Here is a 27,567-nt window from a genome sequence, read left to right as displayed (position 1 = left end):
TGTGCTATGTTTCTCTCACAGTTCAACAGCTATATGGTGATCCTGAAGCTTGCTTCAAAGTACTTTGCAATAGCAGTATGGGAAAGTTGACAAGTGTTCCCTTTCCGTAATGTCAGCCTTCAAGATACAGTTGGTACTTGCTAGAATTGCATTATATATTTGAGTCCATTTTCAAACATTCAATAATGTTCAACTTATGATTATGAGGATGATTCAGCAAGGCCAACCTGCAGGAATATAAGGAGTGTCAACTTGCTCATGGACGACACACTTTTGCCATCTATCTTGACCCACAATTAACAACTACAGTACTCTGTACATTGTAGTTCGACCAATGCACTGTTCTTTCTAACCTGACTCTCTCCTTGTCCATCTCATCTACCTATCTAGCTCTCCTGACCCAAGCAATACCCTGAGTGACTGGAACCAAGTTTGTGCAAGACCTGCCTATGCCACATCCTGTCTTCTATAAGTAACCAGAAGACAGATTTTGTCATTTATTGTTATGCTCCAACCAATGATACACAGACTATTGAGGTTGTCCTATTGACAACAACAAGTGCATTACAGTGTATGTACCATTATGCTCAATTAAATGCAGTGCCATGTGCTTGGTAGCCCAGTGCAGCTGAGATACTATACTGGCACAAAATATTATCATACTGAATCTTACCATGCAATTGTCCATGCTGAACAGCCAGTAATACTGTATACTTAGTTTCTTGCTAGGTACATGTGACAGGGCCACTCTAGAATTTTAAAAAATCAGTATGAATACTGGTCATGGACCCCTTGAGGTGAGCCTAGACCTGCAGTTCCAGCACTACATTTAGCATAGATGCCTTGTTAGTTAATTTTCTAAATCCAGGATTTCAGCAGAGTGACCAGTGGCCACAGTTACATGCAGGTGGCAGGCCATTGAATACAGTAGGTCTATGATCATGCTTTTTATAAGACATCATGCTCCTTATTGTGTCACTTATCACCTGGCAATGTATTAACTAGGCTTGAATGAAAGTAATTGCATAATGGGCTGGTCACATTCATCCCCTGGCCCCACTTATCATATATTAGTGGAAGCCTGTGACATAAGACAGGATTCAGTGATGATGATCAAGAAATAAATTCAAATAATTCTAATATGATCCTCTTCTCAGGGGCTAGTCTGACAGACATTATCATATTCATGACACAATGCAACATCTTGTCTGTGTTTCAGTTCAATTTTTGTATACCCTGAGATACATTTGTTCTGCTCAATGTTGACCATTGTAATCCCACTACATCTGGGTGATCCAATATGATGAGCTTTAGAGGGTTCTGCCCATGGGATCACTATACATTTTGTGTTGTGATGTGTAAGACTTATTTGTGTATACAGCCTTGCTATTCCCCAAATGTTGTGGTTGTCCCACCTGAATATCCATATATGTTGGAAATATAGGTACAGTAACTGCCCTCATGTAAGTGACTCCCATCTAAGCAATGTGTCCTGGCTTGCAAAAGTGGAAGCTCCAACAATGTTGTGATTGACCATGCAGTCAGTGAAACTCACCTGGCCAGCATGATACCAACAAACACATCCCATATCATGCGAAATTATGAGTACCATGAACTGCACATAGATCTACCCATGATAGTACCCATACCCAAGGGTACCCATGATACCCATGCAAAACCCATACCCATGGCATGGGTATGCAACCCATGTGGGTATGGGTATGGGTATGCCCTCAGACACCCATGGGTACACCCACGCTATGCACTATGGACAGCACCTCCTGTGCCATATCATCCAGCTCGATAGAGGAAGACAGCCAGCTGACGCTCAACATCCATCTGGGATTGGTTGGGGTTGTTATGAAAGACAGGATCATCCTCAAATATGACTGTATGAGACCTTGTATAAGACTACATACCACTAAACACATACCTGTATCCTTTCCAGGATATCCTCAAATGCATATCGTGGCATACACATTTCATGGTGCCATAGGCGCTCTTCATATTTTGCAAGATGGCGGAGGCGTGCAACGATGTCACGACACTCTGCAGGAGGGCGGTAGAATGTCTGCAAATAGCGGCTCTCAGTGATGTATCCTAGGTGTTCCTTCCACTGAGCCTGCAAGTTGTCCAGAGCATGCTTGAATGACTGGTGTATCTTGGCCCTTAGAGCTGCTTGGGCTTCAGTAAAATCTTCAACATCCATGGTTTGGGAGTCTGTCACAGTTAGATCAATAAGAACTATCAATGACATAAGATCAACCACATACCACTGGTGGGCAAAATATCTTCCATGACTGCATCATCTTCATATCCAATAGCACTTGGCACTACAGTAACACATCTCTCAGTCTGGGTCAATGAGCAATAGGACTGAAATAGATGACATACAGGGTGAAAATTCACAATTGTCAGGTGGAATGATCATTATCGAATCATCCACCGGTATACCTGTCTCTTCATCATATTCAATGATCATGTTGATATCCTCCTTGTCAACGGTATCCTCCTCGTTAATGGCTGCCCACTTAGCTACCAAATAAAGGCATGAAGTCAGTAATCAATTGAATGATTTATTGACCTGTCAACTACAATGCGAATATGGTGGTGCAGCATTCGCAGTACAACACACCACTTTTGGTCGGTTGGTTACATAAGTGCCCATAAGTGCCCATATGCGCCACACCATCCTTTCGGGGCCGTTCTCCGAGTACTCTTCCTGCACTGCAGTGAAGCATACGAAACCATCCCTTAGAACGGCCGCGCAGCACTCAACACGGAGTCACTGCAACTGCAATGTTTTTCCCCGCATCCGCGTGCGGGCGCGCGGATGGAACAGTTTGTAAGCGAAGTCACACACCATCCATCGTTGCACAATGATAATTTGCCCACGCCTCCATGAGGCACTGGCATTCGGCGCTGTAGCCCTCATTGACACGGTCGACTAGCTGCTGGCGGAACGAGATGCGAGTCGAGCGTACCCTGGCTGTGGTTGCGCCGCAAGCAGAGGGGTTCATCTCGAGCAGTGGGAAGGGCGAGCAGTGGGAAGGATGTGATTTGGACTCGGACTTGGGTAGGTGCGCTATTATAGGACATCTATAACTGTCATGTCACACTAATCTAGGTTTAATCGCACTTTTTCTTCGTCAGGTACGCCAAAAATACACCACAGCGCCCATAAGTGATTGTTCTTGCCTCCTCCCTTGCGTTCATAGCCGAGCTTTGAGCTATGGTGTGGGACACCTAGCCACCACTACTTTTGTACAGTGGCCAAATCGGTTGGGCAGTGCACCATAAATACAAAAGTATTATATAAATATTCATTCCTACAGTATGACAGTCACCGCGATGTCCCGCCATTGTTCAATGCCACGAAAACTCTATTTCGGCAGTGTCAGAATGATTACAGGCTGGATCGTAGTGTACAAACTCGTCTGCGACAGAAGCTCATTAGATATGCCTAGGCAACCAAAAACAGCTCAGAAAAACCGAAAACAACTAGCTGCAGCTCGCGAAGCGAAAGCGGCAGCAAAGAGACGGTGCGACACTACCACAGACAGTGAAAACTCGGAGCAATCTGACTCCGAGTCAGAGACAAACCTTACCAATGGCCAGGAAGTTGATCTCACCGCAACAACAGACGAAGAGTGCATCTGGGATGGGAGTGTAAACCATCAAGCTTCTGGCAGTGACCTCCGGCCTGAGTGCCCTGGCCCGGGATGCCAGGATGAAGCTGGTGATCAGTCGGATAACGAGGTTGTGGAGTTGCAGGGAACTGACCTCGTGGCGAGCCTTCAAAGAGCTGTTGAGCATGGAGAACAGCTCTGGGCAGAACATGCGAGGCTCCAGGAGATGATGCGACCCATGACGAAGAAAGACTGGATGGTTGTTGAGAGAAACCGAGGGCTGGGATACAACAAACAGTCTGAACGTAGCAGGTGTCATCGCAGACTCGCAGCGCGCCAAAAGGAAGAGACGGATGCAAAGCTGCGTAAGACGTGAGGATTTCCAATATACAATACTCAATTAAAATTTGCTCACCGAGACATTGCAGCGCAGGAGTGGACATGATGTGCTCCTTCCTCAGCCGTACCACTCCGTATCGAAGTTGGTTGCCTCTGCCCCACCAGCTGCAGTATCATCTGTCACGGTGCCAGCAGTCATGCCTGCACAGGTGGCCCGGGGCAGCACGGCCTCTGTTGCAATGCCCATTGCACAACAGAGGATCTGAGTCAGTAATTGCAACTTGGACTGGGAGCCAGCTCAGGCTGGCATCTTTTCCGGCTATCTTTCAGACCTGCCCGACAAATCCGAGCCTGGATCAGACTTGGATGAATCCTCAAGTTCTGACAACGACGACTCGGAGTCGGATCCAGAGCATGGCAACTCACACCAACCTACTGGCAGTTCGCACTCCATGACTCGGAAGCCCGCATTCAAAGTCCGTCCTCCTCCGCCCTTGAAGCAACAACGGCTGTTGGTCCCAGCTCGGAGGGCACGAGACGAGCGGCAAGCCGCAGAGAAGAAGGAGTGCAAGGTGGTGCTCAAAGCAATCCGAAAGCTTCTCAAGTCGAAGCACGAGTTGCTTGAGGCGGGCACAAATGGTCTGCAGTCATATTGTGCGCGCGCCATTCAGGCATGCCTCAAGATGAATGTTGAGAGGGGCCGCAAGCTAATCTCAGCTTCCGAGATTGCAGCGGAAGGGAATGGCTTTTCAGGGCAGTGGGGTAGCCGCCTTGTATGCACCTGGGTCCGGGCGTGGATCAAGGACCACAAGCTGCCCCGTTCTGTCATTGGCAAACATGTCAAGTCCTTTTCCCTTCTCAGTGATCCCTCCATACGTGCCAAAATGCGATCGTACGTGCGATCCAATCGCTGAGCGATGAACCCACAGAAGCTCACCAATTTCAGCCAGAACAAGATGGTCCCTGTGGTTGCAACTGAATACCTGAAGGACATCATGTCAAAGGAGATACCACAGGGCCTCAAGAAGTACCTTGAGCTGGAGCTGTTCCCTCGCATCCACTGGAAACCGGGGAATGGCATCACATTGCACACCGCACATTGCTGGCTCCATCACGAAGGTTTCCGGTATACCGAGCACCACAAAGTGCTGTATTACAATGGGCATGAGCGGCCAGACGTCGTTGACTATTGCCAGAACGTATTCCTGCCGCAGATGGCTGCATATCATGACCAAATTGTCGAGTATGTCATTGGCGATGTTGAGAGAGAAGCCGACAAGATTTCCCTGGGCATCCAGAACTGCGTTGATCGCCGAATTGTCGTATGCTGTCATGACGAGACAGCTGCACAAGCCAATGATGGAGAGAAGAAGGGCTGGGTCTTTCAAGACGAGTATCCGCTGAAGAAGAAGGGCCAAGGGTGTGGTGTTCACCAGAGCGAGGTCATATGCTCGACATATGGCTGGTTGCGCAAGGCAAGCCAAACACTTGAATACAGCAAAAATCATGAAGGATATTGGACGGGAGAGTTATTCGTGAAACAGGTGAGTACCCTCATTGACGTGCTCAGATCCAGAGCTGACTGTTGTTTCAGCTGAAGGAGAAGATAATCCCCACATTCGAGCGGCAACATGGCGCTGGTCACCGCATGCTGCTCATTGTTGACAACTCACAGGGTCATTCCGCTTATGCTGTGGATGCACTCCTCACTTCACGCATGAACCTTCGGGAAGGCGGCAAGCAGGCTCATCTTCGTGATGGATGGTATATGCACAATGGACAGAAAATCATCCAGTCAATGTCAAATGACCTTTCCACCTGGCCACAACAAGTACGCAGGACAGCCCAAGGGGATGAAGCAGGTCTTAATTGAACAGGGATTGTGGCAGCAAATGCTGCGCATGGAGTGCCCAAAGCCGGAGTGTTGCAATGTGCGCAGTACCCAATGCTGTGCGAGACAGATTCTCAATCTTCAGCCAGACTTCAAGGTGCAACACTCACTCGTGCAAGAGACAATTGAAGATGCAGGCCATCTGTGTCTCTTCCTGCCGAAGTTTCATTGTGAACTCAACCCAATTGAGTTTTTTGGGGTGTGGTGAAGTGTTATTTGCGCGAGCACTGTGATTATACATTTGACACCCTACAGGCAAACATGCCAAAGGCAATGGCTTCAGTTGACATCAGAACGATCTGTCTCTGGGAGCATCACATGATTCGATGGATGGAGTTATACAGGCTTGGCATGGGTGCAAAGGATGCTCAACTGCACATCAAGCAGTTCAGCTCGAGGCAGTATAAGTCCCATAGACGTGTTCCGGAGAGCCTCGCTTGTCAGTTTGATACTGCACCAACTTAGCGCCCATTTACCTACTGCTTTAGGATATGATTACATAATGTGGCCAATCTCGGCATTAACAACTTCACCAATATGAGATTTAAAAATATTCTGCTCTGGTAGGAAATTCTTTCTATCGAAACGGAGTCGATCTACCAGAAAAGAACGGAAATCGGAGGCCTTGTGGACCTACCATATCCATTGTACAAAAGTAGCGGTGGCTAGGTGTCCCGCACCATACGCTAATATGGTTCTATTTTCGTAATGGTCACGCTACTGACAGTCTCCAACAGCTGTTTCTCCGCCACTACCACCTGTCATTCCTGTCAACTTCCACCTCCTAGCACCGTGTAGGTGACCCTCCCACACTGTGGGAAGGGGGAAGTATGAAATTCAGTGACTGTCGACATTTGTTTTCAGTACCTTAAGCACTCATTTTTCCAATACAAGTGTGTCGAACATTGAAAATGAGTGTTGGAAATCAGTGTTCTCGTACACTCACCAGGCGACATTTTGTCTATTGTAAATGAGTGTTTGGATGTCTGAAATTCCTCGTCACACGCGGTCATTTTTGTTGTGAAATCTACATACTTTCCACCATGTTTTTGAGTCATTCCCATAGCACCACTGCAATGGATTTCACACGGAATTCACACCGGATATTAGTGATTATGGGTAGCATTAATAGCAGTACAGAGCGGCTTCATATTCTCGTATGACTACTGCTGTAGCTGTAATACTTGATCTACCAGCATGACACCAGCTCGACACGTATACGGCAGCGGTGCCATGGCGATGTCAGAATAGGGAACAAGACAATGGGTGAGTTAGACAGTGACAGCAATACAGTTAGATGGCGATGTGCAGTAGTACTTTGACAGTTCATCATGTCAAGTGATTGCGGAAGGCGACGGGAATGTCGAGAATCTTGAGACTGACAACGAGGCATAGAGTCGAATAAACACGAGTCAAGGAGGCACCACCGGACTTACGGTGCGGCGGGCAGCCTCAGAAGTTGTAGAACATAGGACAGGTCAAAGACAGACAGTGAGGCAAAGCAGTGGTCGAGGCGAGAAGCAGCTTGAGCGAATTCGGTCGCCAAGAAGACATGGCAGCGAGCTAGAGAGGCTGAAGTGAGAAGCAGTGCAAGTGAGTTGGGTCGCTGAGAGACACCGGCCGTGAGTCAAAAGGGGCAGACAAGAGGTCGACAGCAGCGAGTGACAGACGAAATAACGGTGGCCCGGTAGGATTGAACCTGCAGAGACGACTTGGGCACAGAGGCGGCTAGTAGTAGTACAGATGCAAAAGCGGTGGAAGTGAACTTGCAAAAGTGAGCCGTTGGTAGGTTGAAGCGTGCAGAGATGAGACGGCAGGTAAAGGCTGCAGAGCCTGACTCGAAGACGAGATGATTCGGCGGCGGGTATAAGCTGCAGATGATGAGACATGGATCAGTGTACAAGGCGCAGAGGAGGGACAGGGGCGAGCCACGGCTCAGCAGAGACATCAAGGAGATTGTTATGCACGTACATCAGTTCAAGGATGCTCTTTCGGAGCCTTCTGAGACCCGGCGGCGGACACAGAGGGAGCCTATACCAAGACGGCCACCACCGAGTCAATCATCAAGGTAGCGATGTCGCTATTGCAAACAAAACTCATACAAGAACATGACTCATTGCTTATCAGTGCGACATGCACATTGGAGTCCTCGTAATTGATCTTGACACACTTTGTCCTAACTGCGAGAGGTTCTGAGTCCGAGTCTGGAGTTATTGCGTCTGGCTTCAAAGCTCGCTTGCGCTTAGCTGTGCGTGGCTTTGGTGGCGGTGGTGGCTGCATCATACGGACATCAGCTACTCGCCCACATTACTGCAAAATTTGTCCTAAATGCCACGTGCGTCACTCGAGTTTATGCATCGGGCACCATCCCGATGGTCAAAGCACGATGTTGTTCTCCGGCGTGTTATCTGCCAAGAAAAGAGTGACTATATGTGTGTGTGCAGTTACCTATCTGTACCATCCACGAAGGGCCGGAAACGGTGTAAGGCATAAACCAAAGAACTTGAACAGTGACTTACTGGATTTTGCAACAGTGAGCTTACAGGTCGATCCGGTCGCACGATCGCAGCAGGACAGAGGCCGCAATCAATGAGAATAAGTCAGGAAGCGCGTCGAGGATGCCGCCGCCACCACGACGGCAACAGCGAGGGAATGGGAGAGGAGACTGAACAACATTGTGCGCAGCGTGAACAAGTGTTGGAGCGACGCGCATCAGACTTCCAAAGTTGTAGTTGTGTTGGTCACGCTTCATCACGTGCAGTGAGCAAGTCAATGCACAACTATAGATATATATGCACACCGAAAACAGCGACACGCAATCGATTCCATGTCTCAGTTAACAGTGAATCATGCTGTAACTAGTGGCTGTGGTACAGTGTACCAGAATGACTGGCCTGGATTGAAGTCAGCACCTTCTCGAACTGGTCCTCACCTCAATTAGGCAACTCGCCGACTTCCAGGGTCCGCCGACTTGCCGGTTGTACTCAAGTAGCTTGTGTTGAACTTCCGACTTTCCAGTGTTATCTTATCTTATCAGTTACGTACATATATGGTCTTGTGTTCTGCGATGTAGTATTACATACATTCTTTTGATGGACTCTGTCTGGACTCATCTTGTGACTCACTCCAGACCGATCTACACTGTTCCAGACTTATTCTGGATCATTCCACTCCCTTCCGGCATGTTCCATGACCTTCCAGTACATTCCTTGATCACATGGACGCTTATGCATATCCCTATCTCTGGAGTTAAGGCTTACTCATTTCCCTAAAACTCGGACTTAGTGATTACTGATCTGCTTACTGATGTAGCATGTGATCAGTCCCAGACATGTATATATACTGGGGTGATTCCCCCCTAATGGATAACGATCTCTCCTCTCTTCTGCCTGCCTAGCATCAGAGTCTTCCCTCTGGGATAGGTCTGTTCACTCCACTCTACTGTCCTTCACTTCCACTGGCCTAACAAGCCCTTCTAAACCTCTTTCACTTCAACAGGTTATGAGCCCCGCTCTCTGATCGTTTATATCACCTGTACCTTTTGCGCAACCAAAGCCCAACTCTTGAAAGAGTGAGTTGGCATATTTTGTCCTTATTTGGACTACTGTTTAGCCGCTCTGTGACAAGTGCCCAAAGCCTTGTCCAAGCGCATTTCCAGGGTAGCTCGCAAGAGCAATTACGAAGTTTTTCCACCGTCTCGTCGTGAGAGATACGACGTAGGCGACACCGACACTAGCGCTGTTGCTGAGCGTCATCAGCGTTTATACGGTCATCTACCCATCGATCGCCAGATCGATATCATCCTCACTCCTACCCCGCGCCCTTGCCGTCCCACCTATCGTCGCCCTGACACCTCTCGTCCCCCGAAGGTGTCCTGTCGCAAGACCCTTGAGCAGCAGCTTGAGGAGCTCCAGTTGAAGGCAGACGACTCTAGGGCACTCCTTGAAGCTCGACGTGCGGAGTACGCTGCTACGCTTGCCACTGAAACCACCACCAAAGAAGCTGCCAAGGCTTCCCTTATCGCATGCATCGAAGGCGTACCTCTTCCCCTTCCTATCACAGCCCTTAAGCTGTTTGACGCCGAGAAGAAGTCTCCGAGGGAGAAGGCCGCCATCCTCACGAAGCGTCTCTTTGCTGTTCAGAAGCACCTTCACCCTCTCTTCACCCACAAGCTGCGCGACACTGTTCGTTGGTTGCTCACCGACAACCTCAACACTTTTGGACGTCGGTTCAATTGGGTCTGTTCTCACTTTGAGACAGAGGGTCATTTGTGGTTGCACGACGCGCTCAACGACGTCAAGCTTGTCTGCGAGCTGATTGGGAAGATCTCCTTCAAGGAGCTTAGCAAGAACCTTTCTAAGGTTACTAGGGAAGTTGGGGACTTGCACAAGGGCAATCACTTGGCTTGGGTAGACAAGTATTTGTAGTCGCGTCACAAATTTTATCTTTGTTCCTGGAATATTTTTCAGTGAAGCATCACAACTGTGGCAACGTCTCAAGAGGAGACATTTGCAGAGACTCAGGTCTCTTCAGGCGAAGAGTCAGATGACTCACACGATTGTTCAAACCACTACCATCTATACGACTACTAGAGACAACGATCAAACCTGGTGGAACTGTGACAACACTCATTGTCCAAACCGTTACCACACACCATCTGGTGATTTTCCTCGAGGCTTCAAAGCTGGTATCGCTGTCGAAGCTTGGCAAGACAATTTCCTATTCGCCAACGAATTTTCGGAGTCACCTCCAAAACCTGAACATTTAATCTCGCTCCCTGAGTCGAGATCTCAAACACCTGAACCGGAGGAATTACCCTTCGAGTTATTTACACCAGAACCTCCTTCTTCGCCCGACACACAAGGCAAATTTATTCTCTTATCCGCAACCATGGGTGACGTCAAGCCAGACAATATCCCTAAGCTCTCTTCAGCGTCCCAATACGCTGACTGGTCTGCCGCTATGTGCGGTTATTTAATATTCATAGAGGCCTGGCCCGCTGTTATTGCAACAGTAACTACCAACACAGAGTACAAGAAACAGAATGCCCGTGCTCAGGGTGTTCTATTTATGTGGACTGATCGCTCGATGCATCATTTGCTCGAGGGATCTAGTGGTGAACTCAAGACCACTAAGGAAATGTGGGCGGCCCTTAAGACAGCCTTTGGTACACCCGACACGGCATTCGTCTGGAGTCTCTTCCGGTGATCAAGTCTCCGGATGTCTGATTCCAAACCTCTGCAGGATCAGATCAACAAGCTGGTTACTCGGCTTAAGGAGATTATGGCTGGTGGCATAACTCTTGGTGAATTGACCCAGGCTCTTCTCCTTCTGTCGAAGGTGCCTGAATCCTATCAATCAATGATTTCTGCGCTCATGGCGACGCAGAACATCAAGGATCTCAAAGTCGACTCTGTTCAGTCAAATATTCTTGCCGAAGAATCTCTCCGCCGGTCTGGTATGGGACAGTCTGCGTCCAAGACATCCCAGGTCAAGCACAAGTCATCGGGTCCCTGTGGTCACTGCGGTGGAAATCACGGCAGTGAGAATTGTTGGACAAAGTACCCGCATTTGCACCCCCAAAATAAGGGTGGCGGCAAGGGGAAAAAGGACAACAAGGGCAAAGGCAAAGGGAAGAATAAGGGCAAGGGCAATGGTAACGGACAATCTGGTTCTGGTTCCTCCAACACTGCTACTACTTCGGACTCCACAAATGTTGTAACTGTAGAATCCTCCGTGTCGTCTTCAGCTAATACTATGACTGCTTCCTGGTATACTGCGGGTCACTCCGCTTCTGGAAGAATGACTGACTGGATTATGGATTCTGGTGCGTCAAAGACAATCACCAACAACATGGCTGATTTTTGGGACTATACTCCTTACGAGGAACCCATGATTTTTGGTACAGCCAGCAAGTCTAAGATTGCAGCTTATGGAGAAGGGACCATCAAAGGTGTTGTGCACATTGAAGGGAAACATGTTAAAGCAACTATTACGAATGTTGCTTACATCCCTGCCGCATCTGGTCGCCTATTTTCTACTGGTGTTATTGAGCAATCAGGTTTTACCCTAGTTCAGGGAGGAGGTCGTATGGTCATCTATGACCAACCTATTTCGCAAGGTCGAGTCTGTGGTAACATGATCATGGAGGCACACCATAAGCCCTTCAATAATCTCTATATGTTGTACCTAGACATTTTGACACCGCAATCGGCAAAGTCTACAGACAAGTCGAATTTTCATCTCTGGCATGAACACTTCGGACATTCGTCTGAAGATGTTATTCGTCAGATTCCCAAGCACACTAAGGGTGTGGATTCCATCGGTGCCAAGGATACTTCTTCTCCTTGTGCAGGGTGTCAGTGGGGCAATTCTCATCGTGCTCCATTTCCCCCATCGGCTAAACGTGCTACAAAGCCCCTTGAGCTCATTCACTGTACTGATGAGGACGGTCCTATGCGTACCACTGCAATAGGTGGATGGCGTTATTTCATCAGTTTTCTTGACGACTATACTGGTCTTGGTCGTGCCTATTATCTCAAGCACAAGAACGATTCGATCCAAGTGTTCAATGACTTCAAAGCATGGGCTGAGAACCAAACAGATGAAAAAATCAAGGCTGTACGCTCGGATCGTGGGGGGGAATATACGTCTGCTGCTTTTACCGAACATTTGCGCAAATTTGGTATTGAACATCAGTTCACAATGCCGTACTCTCCTCAACAGAATGGGAGAGCTGGAATCGGACCATTGTCGAGAAGGCTATGTCTATGCTGCATCATGCTGGACTAAGCCATGGTTTTTGGCAATTGGCTGTGGACACTGCGGTTCATATTTATAATCGGCAACCTATGCGACGCCTTAACTGGCAATGCCCCATTACTCTCTGGAATGGCACAATTCCGGACATTTCATACTTTAGGATTTTTGGGTGCAAGGCATTTGTGCATGTGCAGAAAGAACAGAGATCTGGGAAGCTCGACAAGAAGGCTGTTGAGATGATCTTTGTAGGCTATGAAGTTGGTTCCAAAGGGTATCGTTTCTGGAACCCGGCTACTCGAAGTATTGTTGTGTCTCGTGATGTGACCTTCGATGAAGAGACATTTCCTGCACGAAAGGACTTAGGCAATAATCCGAAATCCCTGGATGAGCCGTTTGATGAACCTCCTGAGGATGCCAACTCAGAGGATTTAGATTTTGAGGATATTCCTATCCCTGTTCTTGTCCCGCCGGAACATGAACCTGAAGAACATCAGGAGCCAGTGGGAGATAATCCGCAACAGCAACCTGATCCAGTAGCTCCTCCGCAACCTCAGTATGAGTGTCCTCGCCGTCAAGGTGCTGGACAGAACCCTCAGAGGAATAGAGACAATGCCTATGGTGACGAGCCACCAGCAAGTATTGACCGTCGTACTGATAGTCAAGGCCGTCAACAACCTGAGGCTGAAACTGCTCAATTTATATGGATGCTGGCGGAAGCGAACCATGGTCTTCCCATGATAAATGGCTTGCTGCTGAAGGTTCTGAGTACAAGTCACTCATGGACAATAAGACTTGGGTTCTAGTTCCACGGCCTAAAAACCGGAAGGTTGTCAAGTGCCGTTGGGTTTATGCAATCAAGCACGATGGTCGCTATAAAGCACGTGTTGTCGCAAATGGATTTACCCAAGTATGGGGTCAAGATTATACTGAGACTTTCTCTCTGGTTGCACGGTTTGAATCTGTACGCTACTTGTTGGCACATGCAGCCCTTGAAGATTGGGAGATAGAGTCTATGGATGTCAAGACGGCATTCCTTAACGGTGACCTTGACGAGGAAATCTACATGGAACAACCCGAAGGATGGGTTGTACCTGGCAAGGAGAACTTTGTCTGTCTTCTCAAGAAGGCAATTTATGGATTAAAGCAAGCTTCTTGTCAATGGAATGCTAAGATCCACAAGTCTCTCCTAGACTTAGGGTTTAAACGGACTTATTCGGATGCTGGAATTTATGTCTTCTCCCGGGACTCTGACGGACACACCTGCCTAATCATATTGTATGTTGACGACTTGCTCATCATGGGTGACTCGAAATTGTTTATCGACAACATCAAGCAGAAGTTGTCCTTAGAGTATCAGATGACAGATCTGGGTGCTGTTCAGCGATTCCTTGGTCTTAGAATACATCGAGAGTGTACTACACGTCTCATCTACGTTGATCAGGAAGACTATATTGAGTCAGTTTTGGAGAGGTTTCAGATGTCCAACTGCAAGCCTGCACGGACACCTCTTCCCGCTGGAGCAGACCTAGAGAAGAATCCAGACACAGCATCTGAGGTTTTCCATACCCGCTACCAGAGCATTATTGGCAGCATCATGTATGCTATGCTCGGTACTTGTCCAGACATTTCTTTCGCGGTCACACGTCTGGCAAAGTATTCTTCAAACCCATCCAAAGAGCATATGCGGTTAGCCTACTATGTCCTAAGATATCTTCAAGGGACTAAGGAACTCGCTCTCTGTTATGACGGAGGCTCGAATTCTGGTCTGATTGCCTATTCAGACTCTGACTGGGGTGAAGATCGCGATGATAGGCACTCTACAAGTGGCTTTACTTTCCTTATGGCCAATTGTGTCGTTTCTTGGGTGTCAAGACGTCAACCGACGGTATCTTTGTCTTCAACTGAAGCAGAGTATAAGGCCAGCTCTGACTGCTGTCGTCAGATGGCGTGGCTACGTCATTTTGGAGAAGAACTGGGAGATTACGATCCCTGAGGTATGAAGGTATCGTTCTTATGATGGACCACCATGAAACGCCTTAGCAATTCCTCCGGAATGGCAGTTTGTTCCCACAGTGCACGTGACTTGCAGCCACCCCAATAAGCAGAGATAAGTAACTGTTAGTATGGGTTGCTTATCTGAGTCTGAAATTTCAGACTCCCAGACGACGCGACTTGGACCAACAGATACAAACAAATGCAGTGGCTAAGCGCTCAGTTATGGATATGAGGCCCATTGAAACGCCTTAGCAGTTCCCCCAATAAGGAAACTGGTAAACATATCATGTGACTGGCAGCTTGGTGGGCCATTGCTCCAAGCACTCACACACTGTAGGGCCTATATAGCCTCAGCCAGTAACAAATCATAGTATACATAGTATGCTCATCTGATAGCCCTTCATTCAGAGAGTATACAGGAATTTTACTGAGTGCATACAGTGGCTGGCTAACCCAGGAAATGCAAAGCAAAAAAATGCACATGTGCCTCTGCAGATTCAATCTGCTTGTTTATGACTCAAATATGGTCTATATGTACACTGCAATGTATATGTGTAGTTCAGACACTGTGGACTACTCAGTAGCTTCAATAATACAGGTAACAAGGACTATAATGGGTAATCTGAGCATCTTTTGCCATATTATGGCCCTTGCATACAATGTAATGGTAACCATTGCAGCTCAAGGCAATCATACACTTGTCTTTGATGTGTCTGTATATTTCCTAGATTTTCTGCATTTTTCTGAGCCCTACATGCCCCTGTTTGTGCATGATTCCTCTTTGGGAAGGTCACATACTCCATATGGTAATTATGCATCCACTGCTGGCTTTGTCTTGCTCACAGACACAATCTAGGGATACATACCTGAATGTGTACTTACACTACCATCTTATAGGGTTGTCCAGTACATGAGCAGTTCCAAGAGTGAAGTAGCAGGCTCATATAAGCTCACTGGGGCCACAGCAACCATCTTACCAGGTTATTGAGAATGCTATCTGATTTGATGTCAAACTCATGCCATAGACAGCTTCACTCACATTGCCTGGATCATTTTGAATATTTTCTCAATTTTCCGCTTTTTTCTGAGTCTAAACAAGCTCTCTTAAGCACAGTAACAGTCCGCACTTACATCGCTTACTAAGCGCCCATCAAGCGCCCAGATGCCGTTCGGAGGTGCAACCGTGCGGAAATTTGGCACGGTTGCACCTCCGAACGGCACGAGAGGGATGCCGAGCTGCTCTGATTGGTGCAACAAGCCCTTTTCTGCCCTAATCAGGCAGGCTGCCAAGCTGAGTTTGAATCTCAGCCACAGGCTCCTTAGTGGCACTGTACCTGCTGTACTCACCGGGGGCAAGACACGGTGGTCGTTGTACGAACATTCTATGAACATCCTCCGACTTATGACATATGTTCCCACGGTGTTATCCCTCAGGACATAGCTAGCTCATACGGTATGTCCCTGTAATGTTCTGGCCTCCAAACATTACAACAACAGCCCCTCTGTTCGTGGCTCAAACATGACGAATGCGCGTGTCATGTTCGGAGAGATAACATCGGATTGTCCCAAGGTATGGTTTCCGCGTGTTCCTGACCAGAACATTAAAAAAACAGGTGCTATGTTCGTACCCGGAACATCACGAGAACATAGCGCGACCATAATATATTTCCTGTGCATGTCCGTAGGCCAAACATTTCAAATGTTCGGAAAGCCATCATCTGTCATAACATTGTAGATCATTGCTTCTTAATCATGTTCTTTCAATGATCACACATGTCCTTGGAATGTTCACTCTCCAAAACTTCGAAATGTCCAGTGCATGAACATGATAACATGATGCTTCATGGTCATAGTATGTCGGCACAATGTTGTGCATACGAACATTGTGATTGGTTTACACATGTCCTAATCGAGGTCACACTATTAGCATACCCTGTGACAGTACAATGTTTGCTCTCCGAACATGACATACGCATTTGGCATGTTCGAGACGCAAACAGAAGTGCTGTCCATGCGATGTTCCTTTCTCCGAACATCTTAAAGAAACATCGCATGGTCGTGTGATGTCCTGAGGAATGACATCGAGGGAAAATATGTCATAAGTCGGAAGATGTCCGTATAATGTTCGAACTCCGGTCAACGCGTCTTGCCCCCGGTGACTGTGGCCCCACTAAAATGCGGAAAATTCCCAAAATAATCTCTGTGATAGGTATGATGTCATAGAGTCTATAGCTGCTGTGACTTGCCCATTACCTTCACTGGTCATGGCACAATTCACAAAACAAAAAAACATGCAAATGCCTCTGTGCACATGAGTGCATACATTTTCACCTCAAAAGTCTCTCTTTTGAAGCCTATATGCTGCCCACAGATTCTCTGACATCTCAAACCTGCTAAATAGGGTAGCTGACCTTCCTAAAATGGTAATTTCTCTTAACCTGCTCAGTCTGGGCTCAGAAAATGCAGATAAAATCAGGGAATATTATGTGTAATCAGACTCATCTGTATTGCCTTGTATATGAAGGCAATTCATCTTGTATGGAGGCCCCCACAATATATCACTAGTATGACTTGCCCAGTTGTTTGAAATTCAGGAAACAGAGAAACACATGCATGAATGTGGCATTTGACTGGGATACACTGACTGAAATCTAATCAACTCTTATAGAGGTTATAGAGATGATAAACTCATTTGATAGCCCATCATTTCAAGGGTTAATCATACATTGGAGGAATGAAGAACAAAGGACAACATTTAGAGAATCACAAGTGACTGTGCAGATATGAATGGCTTGTTGTCTCTGAAACACATTGCCTATGACCTGTATAGATATGCGCATAGTTTACAATGCATGGATGTGTCTGGAAGTTGCACAGCACAGCTATTGGTGGGGAAAAATGGTAATAACATGCATGTTTTGATGTTTCAGCACTGAATGACTATATAGGGAATCTTCTCCACTTGTGAATATGCTCAGGGATGCTCCACATATATCCTGGAATATGTTCTGATTAATCCGCATTTTCTTGACCCCAAAACAAGTGAATTGTGCTCCAGTACCAGCATGCACTTACATCGCTTACTAAGCGCTTGATTAAGCGCCCGTTGCCGAAGCGGAGTTGTCGACAGGCCGGAATTCCGGCCTGTCGACGACTCCGGTCACTCAAAAGGGATTTTGGAGCACTCCCATTGGCTGGAATGCTGACAAATGTTACCTTTTAAAGTAATCTTTCAATCTCAGCTCTTCATGCCGAGTTTTTTGATGGCTTCAAGCCACACTAACTGAGCTCTTACTAGAACCCCATTAAATGCGGAAAAATCCCAAAATATTGCTTCTCCATGGAATGCCCCTGAGTACTGACAGGGGTGCCCAGATTAGAGGTGTTCTTGTTGTTTTTTCACAGAGTACTGACCTTGGCAAGTGATACTGGGGATATAAGCAAATGTTGGTGTGTGTATGATGCTAGTACAAGACAGTTCCACATGTATGGGCTCTGTGAGGTGGAGGATATCAAACATACAAAACTGCCATATATGGTTAGTCCCCTGCCCATTTGGGAAGTTGGCCATGCATGGCCTCTGCAGGACTGGATAAATAGCAGGAAAATCAGAGAAAGATTTGATAGTACTATGGATTTGTATTGGGTTGACTGTTGAGGTCATATGGGAGAAAACATATGATAGTGCAGAATGACCCATGCATAGCCTGATACAAGCCACTCTGTCAGTGAGTCTTGGTCCATCTTGTAAGCACCATTATCACCTGGAATTCTCAGGGACTGGCAGCTCCAGACAGGATCCCAGGCTATTCTGTTCAGTTCAACTCTTCAATAGGCCCTGTAAAAATAGGTTATTGGGCTGAGTTTGAATGCAAGCCACAAGCTCATCAGTGACACTGTATTTACTGTGCTATGGTCTCCCAAAAAATCAAAAACAATTGGGAATATTCCCAGTCATGTCTATGATGTCAGAGAGGCTGTACATAGTATGCCTTCCCATGGACTCATATAAACATGGCACCCACCATTCACAAAGCAAAATAAAATACATATTCCTCTGTACACACTGGTTCTTTCACTTTGTTTGTGTTTCCTGTGATGCTTGCCAACTGCCTATGGATTGTGTGGCTATATGAGACCTGAATGAAACCTGCCATATGTGGTACCTGACCTTCTCAAAATGGAAAGTCCGAGTTATCTGCTGTGTCTGGGCTCAGAAAATGCGGATAAAACAAGGGAATATTCTGTATGATTCCACTCACCTTGTACTGCTTGCTATAAGTATTGATTGGCTCATGTCTAAACCCTTTGGCAGGCAATGGCATATGCAGAAAATGGTGAACACCTGTGGCACAAAGGCCACAGTTAATGCTGAGTATGTTCATAATATTGGCTTTGTCTCACATGTGAATGGCATAGCTATCAATATTATGGGTTTGCAGAGCTTGATGACACAGTACTGATCCTAGAAAGTGATAGAAAGACATTGTACAAGTTGTGTTGTGCATCTACTACTGTTGCTAGAAAGTCTATAGGCTAGCAATGTCATAAAGTAGGGACACCACACATAGGTGATCAAATGCTTTGATGGTCTCTGCAATGCTAGATAAATGGTAGGAAATGAGATAAAATCAGCTGACTGTTGTAGGCCAATGCATGACAGTACATCTCAGATGTGCTCATGCAGAGTTCACAGCCTGATGTCTGCAGCTCTATTGTCCCAGTCCAGTATAAGCATGTCTTTGACTGATTGTATCAATATGAAGCAGTGCCAATTATACAGTATGATGGTGCTATGCTTGGTTGTTAATTGCTCATATAATTTTTGCCTGGAGCATATCTAATGTCTGTATGCACTACCATCATCCTATTCTCATGCAATGGCCCTTGGTATGTGAAGATAGAATAGGCAGCTCTTGGTTTGTTCATATGGGAAAAAATGTATTGACAGTGGTGTCTGTTAGTGCAATGTCTACTATCACTCATATTGCAGTGTATGCTGTGATTTCTTCCTGATTGGGCTCAGAAGAAGTCATGGTTGCCATGGAAATAATGCAGACTTGCATTGCTTACTAAGCAACAGTGAAGAGGGCATATTACAATGGACTTCTGAGCCAATATATGGCTGTCCTTTTATGGATCTCTAGTCAATAATATGACTTTGGGAGTACTCTCATTTGCTGCAACTGTTTCCTTTTACATGTGATGATGAAATATCAGCTACTCATGTTGGGTCCTTTCATGTTATATGGAAAGTGGAAATATAACACTTTAGACCCAGGTGTGAACATGTGTGATATTTGAACAGCATTGGAAATATGTGGCAGTGTGCCTACCAGTACACCATTTGGCAGTTGATCCTGGGCAGTATCTGCGCTGGAGTAATGTCAACATGAAAAATATATTGTCTAATCCAAATATAGTACCATACATTGTATGTGCACACAAAATAATGAACAGTCAGCCAGAAAATGACACTGGTGATTATCTTGGGAGTATGTCTGAAGATATAGAAATCCTTGGACTTATGATCAGAGAGCATGACCATTGATAGTAGGCATTACTAGAATACCCAGGAAAGGCCCATATGCAAGTCTTAGTATGCAGTCTGTTGTTAGGGACAAGGCATTGAAACCCCTTTTTCTACAAGAAATTCCATAGATATGGTCTTTGAATAGGGTAGGCAGCAGGAATTGTTATCACTCCTGGGCTTTGTTATCTTTATTCTAGATCCTTTTAATGGACTTCATTTGGGGTTCACAATGCTTTCTGACCAGATTTCAGTGATCTTTTGTTCCCACATTGTTATTCTTTGTGGCACCTATTGGTGTATGTTCTGACTGGACTATTACCAAGTTTCTAGTGCTCTCCTTAGACCCCTTGTGACCAGATGCTTTGAAAGATATTACTGGGGTTCTATTAGCTCAGACTATGTTATCTATTGATATATTATCCCAGCTGGCAGGCAATCTATGAGTGACTAGTGTTCATAAGGCTGTGCTAGTGTTTCAGGACAACATGCAAGTGGTGTGTCATGAATCACAGAGCACATCCTTGATGATCAGTGAGAATTCTTGGCACATCTACCCTTGCCTTACAATGAGCCTGTGAGCTTATTGTGCATCTTGAATGGCCTTGGAAAGTGGTGTACTGAGTCTTCTACTATTTTGTAGGATTCTATGAAGTATTTTATGTAGCTAAAAGGCTGTGCATAAATGCACAAAAGGAGCATCCCTATGAGCAAGTCCAAACATTTATCTCATCTACCACTTGCTTCTGTACTCTTATGCCAGTGTACCTTCAATTCATCAGTGATCAATCCTGCCCATGACTCTATCAGTCTTGATGGCACTTACTATGGTGATACATTGCTTCACATTGTACTACATGAGCCCATTACTATTGACTCAGGAGCTGAGCTCCAATCCAGTAACATACCTTAGTATGGCTTTGTACTACTGGTCAGTGTCTGGTAACTGTTCACTTATGGTGAGAGCAAACTGCACATCCTTTGGTTGTATTCCTTGTATAACACATCAATTCTTGACAGGCCTTTTTCAGAATTCCTTACTGGTATACTTCTCCTCTGTATATTGGTTCCATCCTCCACTGTTGATTGGTTTGGACTTGGGGAAGTACTGTAAACAATCTACTGAAAGACATCCTTTGGTATCAGAATTTCTCTGATCAAGGGCTAATACTTGTACAACAGCACTGACAGCAAGTCCCAACTGAGTAGTGGTTACTGTAGTCAACCCCCCAGATTCCCCTTCCTTGGGTTCTAGTTGATCTAGAGGCTCTCCTTCCTTCTTTGCAACATTCCCAAGCTATTTGCTCTATGTTACTATCAATACAAATCAGTAACACTGCTCATTAGTATTCAGATCATATTGATAAGCAACTTGGCAATTTACCAAGTAAGAAACAGATCCATAATGTCTGTTGCTCATGATTGCAAGCTATGATCCTCATATGACAACAACCTAATAAATTAGCAGGCTACTCTGAAGTGCAAAATGTGGAAGATATGTCAGTACTCTATGCATAGACAATATACTAGCAGTCTTGCCAAGCATGACTTCTGATGCGGGCAGCATGAAGTTGTTCATAAATTGACATGTATCCTACCAAAGGGATCGTACTGCCAGCTATGGCCCTCTCCCCAGCAAGTAATATGTTTCATCCAACTCCGCTTTGTCTTGACAACCAAGGCAACATTTTCCTTGCGGTGAACCCTGCTGTGGATCGCCGCACCAAGCATATAGAAATCTGTTATCACTATATTCGGGAGTTCTACGAACGTGGAGAAATGGAGATCTACTACGTTGCAAGTGAAGACCAACTTGCTGATGCCTTGACCAAGAATGTTCCATTCAGTGGAATTGAGAAATTCAGGTCTTCAGTTGGCATGATGAGATACTTGACATCTTGAACAAGTGGGAGTGTTGAACTTCCGACTTTCCAGTGTTATCTTATCTTATCAGTTACGTACATATATGGACTTGTGTTCTGCGATGTAGTATTACATACATTCTTTTGATGGACTCTGTCTGGACTCATCTTGTGACTCGCTCCAGACCGATCTACACTGTTCCAGACTTATTCTGGATCATTCCACTCCCTTCCGGCATGTTCCATGACCTTCCAGTACATTCCTTGATCACATGGACGCTTATGCATATCCCTATCTCTGGAGTTAAGGCTTACTCATTTCTCTAAAACTCGGACTTAGTGATTACTGATCTGCTTACTGATGTAGCATGTGATCAGTCCCAGACATGTATATATACTGGGGTGATTCCCCCCTAATGGATAACGATCTCTCCTCTCTTCTGCCTGCCTAGCATCAGAGTCTTCCCTCTGGGATAGGTCTGTTCACTCCACTCTACTGTCCTTCACTTCCACTGGCCTAACAAGCCCTTCTAAACCTCTTTCACTTCAACAGCTTGTCCATTGGGACAATGTTAATAAAAGGGCTTTCTACTACTCACCACTGATGTGCAGTGATTTTCAGTGTTTATGTCTTTGGATTATAGACTACTGTTGTAAACAGTCGAAATGAGTGTTCTCGACAGTACCGGGTTGAACACTCATTTTCAGTGGGACCAGAACACCTGGGATGCACGTGTACCCTAGCTAATAAGCTTGGTCTGTCCCCCCGGTATGGCAGGCTTACTTAGCTATTAACACGCTTTACCCACACACTGCCAATAGCACTGCCAATACCGCTCACGATTCCCTAGTAAGGTAAAGGCCCCCGGTATTGCTCTGATCACTGAGATAAGGCCCTTTGGCGCTGTAGATCGCGTGGACGCCATCTTCCGCCGGCGCCACCACCAAGGCACGCTCCCCCCACGGCACCTTCCGAAGCGCGCCCATTGCTGCTTGCCGCCCCATCACGCGTGCTCATCGCCGCCGACAGCAAGCTCGACATTTCCCATCAACCTTCACTATCTGACTGTCGCTTTTGATACTGGATTGTTCTACTCTATTGTGACTACACAACACGACTGCGTACGGTGAGAATGCCCACTTGTTAGCAAAATGGTAGCCATTACATAAGCATGAACCACACGCCGCCAGTGCACAGCGGCGCTTCGTCTGTTTGTTGTCCACTACTACACCAAGCTCACTCGCTGGCAAGATGGCGCCAACACGTTGCAAAGGCTTGTCTCGACGGGTGAGGATCAGCGCAGCTTCTACCTCTGCCCCCTATCCAGCTTAAGACAGGACCGTTGTCACTCTACAAGGGATCAGACAGGAGAGGCGAGAGACGGAGGAGAGGAGGGCAACATTGACAGCCGGTATGTGATCCTCCATCTCATGTTTCCATGGGGTTGCGGACCTCCTTTTCACTATGAGGGTTGAGCGGCGCTGACAATCGTGCACTGGCCGAAATCCGGGGTGAAGAGCTACCGCCCGATGAGAGCGGTGCCGATGTTGACATGAACCTAATGGCGGGTGTAGGTGCTGAGGCAGAGGACGACTGGGAAGACGAGTACAAGGGTGGAGACACATTCCTCCATGCGTTGCGGGATATTTCGGGCTCTAGGTATGTCGGCGACGACTTCCATGCCTCTCGGCTTAGCCATTGCTAACCCTACGTTCAGCGTCGAGGTGTTCACAAAACTACTATGTCGTTATTATCAGGTATGATCAGCCTCGTCGTCGGTGCAGTAACACTGACAATTCCTTTGAACTACAGGTACCTTTCCAACGCCGCATACACATCAAGATCGCTGACGTGTTCGAGATCTACTTGACCATCATGCGTGAAGTTGATAAGCGGGTGCAAGCAGCTGTGGGTCGGGACTCTCCGAACTGGTGTGTGCTGTACGGATGTCCGCCTTGCGGGTACAAGGTGAGTTGCATAGTTATACAAGACTTAATGTTGATGATCAATGCTGTGCAGCTTGACAACGAGCCCAATATGCGATGGAGCCGCATGCTCTGTGTAGACGGCAACAACTCCCTCAAACGCCTCGCAGCCCTGAGCACACGGAAGGTTGGTGATGCGCGGGTATTCCACAACAGTAACTACTACATCCCGGACGCCTTCGTCAACCGATTCACGGGCAAGATTCGTCCTCAGCAGCCACAACCAGAGGCCAGTGAGGTAGCCGCACCCGAGGTAGCCGCACCCGAGAATGCAGCCCCGCTCACAGGGGAAGTCGTGCTGTGAGCAGACGATGCAGACACGACTGCCATGGCTGCAGACGGTGCCGATGAGGAAGGTGATCCTACTGATGGTGTCACTGACGTTTCCCTCTGCACGACCAACTGGAAAGCAGCAGCGGCAGACAACAAGAAGAAGTCATGGGCGATGTTTGACGAGACCGGGATCTTCACCACCGCATGCCGACATGGCTTCGTCTTGTGGTTGATAGACATGGTACGGAGTGGTGAACTGTAAGTCGCCAGGACCTATGCTTCTGTCGTAAGCTGACCGAGAATGCCAGCGCAAAGTACCCGCTTGCGATGACTGCGAAGATACTCGAGGTCTTCAAGGAGAAGATCCTATGTGGCTATGACATCGGGTGCACATTCGAGGGCACCGTGAGGCGCAGCTCGCTTGGTGCTGAATGGATGTGAAGTGGCTCGTGGTTCTGCGTGAACGTGTTTCATGGATTGACAGGCGTAGTTGTGCGAGTAGCCAAGAACCATCCTAATGTCATCCCCAAGATGGGGATCGAGGACCTTGAGACACTTGAGCGTGTCTTCAGTGCATCAAACAACCTCGCACCAATCACACGATACGCGTCGGCATATCGCCGACGTCTCTTCATTGAGGAATTCTTTAGACAGTGGGACAAAGGGAAGTACACAAACCTCAGCACGATGCTCTACAACAACTACAAGCAGGCCCTTGACATCATCGACACGGACACCATTGGCCTCGACGAAACAAAGCGAGTGTTCCATTTCAGTGCCAAGGACATGGAGAAGTGGTATGAAGAGGAGCGGCAGTTCTTCCTCACTGTGGGAAAGGAAAGGGATGACGACTTACATGTGATTGCGTACGCAGAGCTGCTCCAAGACCTCCGAGCTCTCGAGAGCCAGGCAGCAGGGGCCTCCTCTCATTTCGCTTGCCGCGGTTCCTGCTGACTACAACTCGTCTGGTTCGAATGGCTCGGGCACTCAGGCCTACTATGCCGTGGCAGCCGAGACGTGTCGCCTGGAGTCAGAACGGCACCTTGTACGCGAGCGTCACGATCTCATCCACCATGAGGTCATAGCCATGGAGGTAAAGCTGGGTATCAGTAGGCAATGGCAGGCTGGCGACGCTCTGTACGACAGTACAATGAAGTATATAGTGGAGCGGAAGTATCGCCAAGCCCTGGAAAGCCTGCAACGGCTTGTGATCCAGTGGCTCTTCGAGCTCCATAAGCTGAATCCGGGGACAGGTACGTGCATCTTGACTTTGGGCATGCTGTTATTGATGTCATTCTCTTTGTTGGCAGCATATCGCGTGCGCACTCACATTGCAAAGTCACTGCAGACTCATTGCAAGGCCATTCGGAATGCAGTGGCGAAGTACAACTTGAACTCTGCTGCCTCTGCCCTCAATCCGCCGCGCCCTACGCTCAACTGGTCGAGGGTCTCGCATTACAGCTTCCTCGAGGAGTTCGAGCTGCTGCAGGATACTCGCAACAATATTTGCGCCAAGCCTTGGACCGAACCTGCGGTCCGTGAGGCAATGAAACAGGCACGCCGCATTACTCACGCAGAGGAGGAACTTCAGTGTTGTCATGTCAAAGCCCGCCGACTGCACACGTTCGAGCCTACTGAGTAAGATTTGACATTCCGAACGGTAAACCCGGAGTGAGATCTGGCCGTCTGAAATGGTGCGGCCGGCGCCAGCCGGAGGGGTCTGGGTCAACGTTGCAGACATTGTCATTGCCAGCACGTTGCCAGTGGTCCGGCCGGAGTGCATGCCGGCCGGCTCTGCCTCGTCTCCAACGTTGCGGCCAGCCTTGCCATCCCTGAATACTGTCCCCAATGATGCACCCGGCCTGTTTTCATGGTACGTTGCAACACTCCGGCCAGAGTGCATGCCAGCCCCGCCGCCCTCCTCAATGTTGCGGCCGGCCTGTTTTCACCGGACATTGCAACGCTCCGGCCGGACTACACCCCGGCTGCCCCCCCCACTTCTCAACGATCCACCCGGCCTCTTTCACCCAACGTTGCAATGCTCCGGCCGGAGGGTATGCCGGCCAGTCATCCCTCGTTCCCAACGTTGCGGCCGGAGCAGGCAGAATTCAAAGTGGCCAGGCAGTCCACGCTGCAAACAGTCCGGCCGGTCAATAGATATAGCATTGCAAACGAGCTGGCCGGCCTCAGGCCCTACCACTACAAATGGTCCGGCCGGACTTTTTGCCGGCCGAAAACACAATGTCTCGGGCCGAGGGTACAGCCAAAACTCGGCCAAAGCAGCCAGACATTTTGCCGGCCGAGCTTTTGCTTCACCGACTCGGGCCGAAAAGTTGACCATTTTCTCGGGCCGAAGATTTGAGTACTGCCTCGGGCCGAAGAGTTGGGCATTTTCTCGGGCCGAAGATTTGGCCGAAGCTCGGTGAAAACAGCCGGGCTGTCAGATTGCCATATAAGGAAATTTGGTATTGACTAGTAGTACTTCATTGATAGACTATAGTATCAATTCCCTAGTGACCAAAGATGTCTAGTTAGGCCAGGATGTGCAAAACAAGATTTACTCACAGGCTTCTTTGCACAGCAAGCTAATCAATTTCTGAAGCCAGTTTTCTTTTCCCACACTGTTTGACTATCTAGGATGTGTTGTTTAAATGCATAGAGTATATCCCCAACAGGAATAGTCTTATTCTTTGAAGCTGAATGCAGGACAACAGATAAGGGGTATACAGGTATGGTACCGTGCTGAACAATGTTGACTCCTGCAGACAATGTACATTCAAAACACTGTTTCACAACCTCTGATGGTTCATTTACCCATAGGGAGTGAATCCTCCAAAGGAACAGTCTTATTCACATAAGCTGAATGTAGTACAGAGTTAAGGCAAGGGTGTATGGGTATACATGTCATACTGTGTTCACTTCCTGAAGCTAATATGCTTTCCCCACAATGTTCCACAATCTAGAGTAGCACATTTCAATGCAACAAGCAAGTCTCCCAAAGGAATAGTCTTATTCTTTGAAGCTGAACTCGGGGATGAAGATAAGGTGAATATGCATTATATTGTGAAAGACATACTTTGGATTATTGTCTGTCTGGGTGTCACACTGAAATGTTGTACCAGCATGCACATTGCACTTGCCACAGAAACATTTACATTGGTAACAGTCTGGCCGGCCAATCCTCATCCTCATAGGAGATGGTCCGGCCGGAGTGCATGATCCCCTTAACTCTGTACCACATTCAGCTTGTGTGAATAAGACTATACCTTTGGACGACTCACTCCTTGTGGAAATGAACTA

At 47.3% G+C, this 27,567-nt stretch overlaps 4 protein-coding genes across 4 annotated transcripts; 2 read left to right on the top strand and 2 right to left on the bottom strand.

The window, feature by feature from the left end:
- Window positions 1-1,791: 1,791 nt before the first annotated feature.
- Window positions 1,792-3,840, bottom strand: B0H18DRAFT_1126022 (uncharacterized protein; the record flags this gene model as incomplete). Its single annotated transcript, XM_048035104.1, has 5 exons — window positions 1,792-1,878; window positions 1,934-2,220; window positions 2,274-2,333; window positions 2,395-2,535; window positions 3,609-3,840. The coding sequence occupies 5 exons, from the start codon at window positions 3,838-3,840 to the stop codon at window positions 1,792-1,794; spliced, it is 807 nt and encodes a 268-aa protein (XP_047886170.1).
- Window positions 3,841-4,420: 580 nt separating this feature from the next.
- Window positions 4,421-6,324, top strand: B0H18DRAFT_1087984 (uncharacterized protein; the record flags this gene model as incomplete). Its single annotated transcript, XM_048032218.1, has 6 exons — window positions 4,421-4,864; window positions 4,898-5,087; window positions 5,313-5,512; window positions 5,563-5,732; window positions 5,764-5,830; window positions 6,070-6,324. 6 exons carry the CDS (start codon window positions 4,421-4,423, stop codon window positions 6,322-6,324), a joined length of 1,326 nt encoding a protein of 441 aa, XP_047886169.1.
- Window positions 6,325-6,576: 252 nt separating this feature from the next.
- On the bottom strand, window positions 6,577-8,611 carry B0H18DRAFT_960166 (uncharacterized protein; the record flags this gene model as incomplete). The annotated part of the gene is made up of 8 exons (XM_048042920.1): window positions 6,577-6,671; window positions 6,806-6,930; window positions 7,296-7,465; window positions 7,559-7,730; window positions 7,831-7,890; window positions 8,030-8,133; window positions 8,171-8,183; window positions 8,403-8,611. 8 exons carry the CDS (start codon window positions 8,609-8,611, stop codon window positions 6,577-6,579), a joined length of 948 nt encoding a protein of 315 aa, XP_047886168.1.
- Window positions 8,612-22,346: 13,735 nt separating this feature from the next.
- Window positions 22,347-26,693, top strand: B0H18DRAFT_1108583 (uncharacterized protein; the record flags this gene model as incomplete). Its single annotated transcript, XM_048032745.1, has 14 exons — window positions 22,347-22,743; window positions 22,831-23,130; window positions 23,200-23,296; window positions 23,343-23,420; window positions 23,479-23,668; window positions 23,727-23,766; window positions 23,822-23,977; window positions 24,029-24,227; window positions 24,333-24,525; window positions 24,576-24,691; window positions 24,752-25,095; window positions 25,142-25,520; window positions 25,578-25,905; window positions 25,940-26,693. Exons 1-14 carry the CDS (start codon window positions 22,675-22,677, stop codon window positions 26,691-26,693), a joined length of 3,243 nt encoding a protein of 1,080 aa, XP_047886167.1. The 5' UTR covers window positions 22,347-22,674.
- Between the last annotated feature and the right edge of the window lie 874 nt (window positions 26,694-27,567).

The sequence above is a fragment of the Fomitopsis serialis genome (assembly GCF_022376445.1).
Source record: "Fomitopsis serialis strain Sig1Antser10 chromosome Unknown B0H18scaffold_178, whole genome shotgun sequence".
Taxonomy (NCBI): domain Eukaryota; kingdom Fungi; phylum Basidiomycota; class Agaricomycetes; order Polyporales; family Fomitopsidaceae; genus Fomitopsis; species Fomitopsis serialis.
Note: the sequence above shows the minus strand (reverse complement) of the source record. Positions and strands in the feature narration are given on the sequence as shown.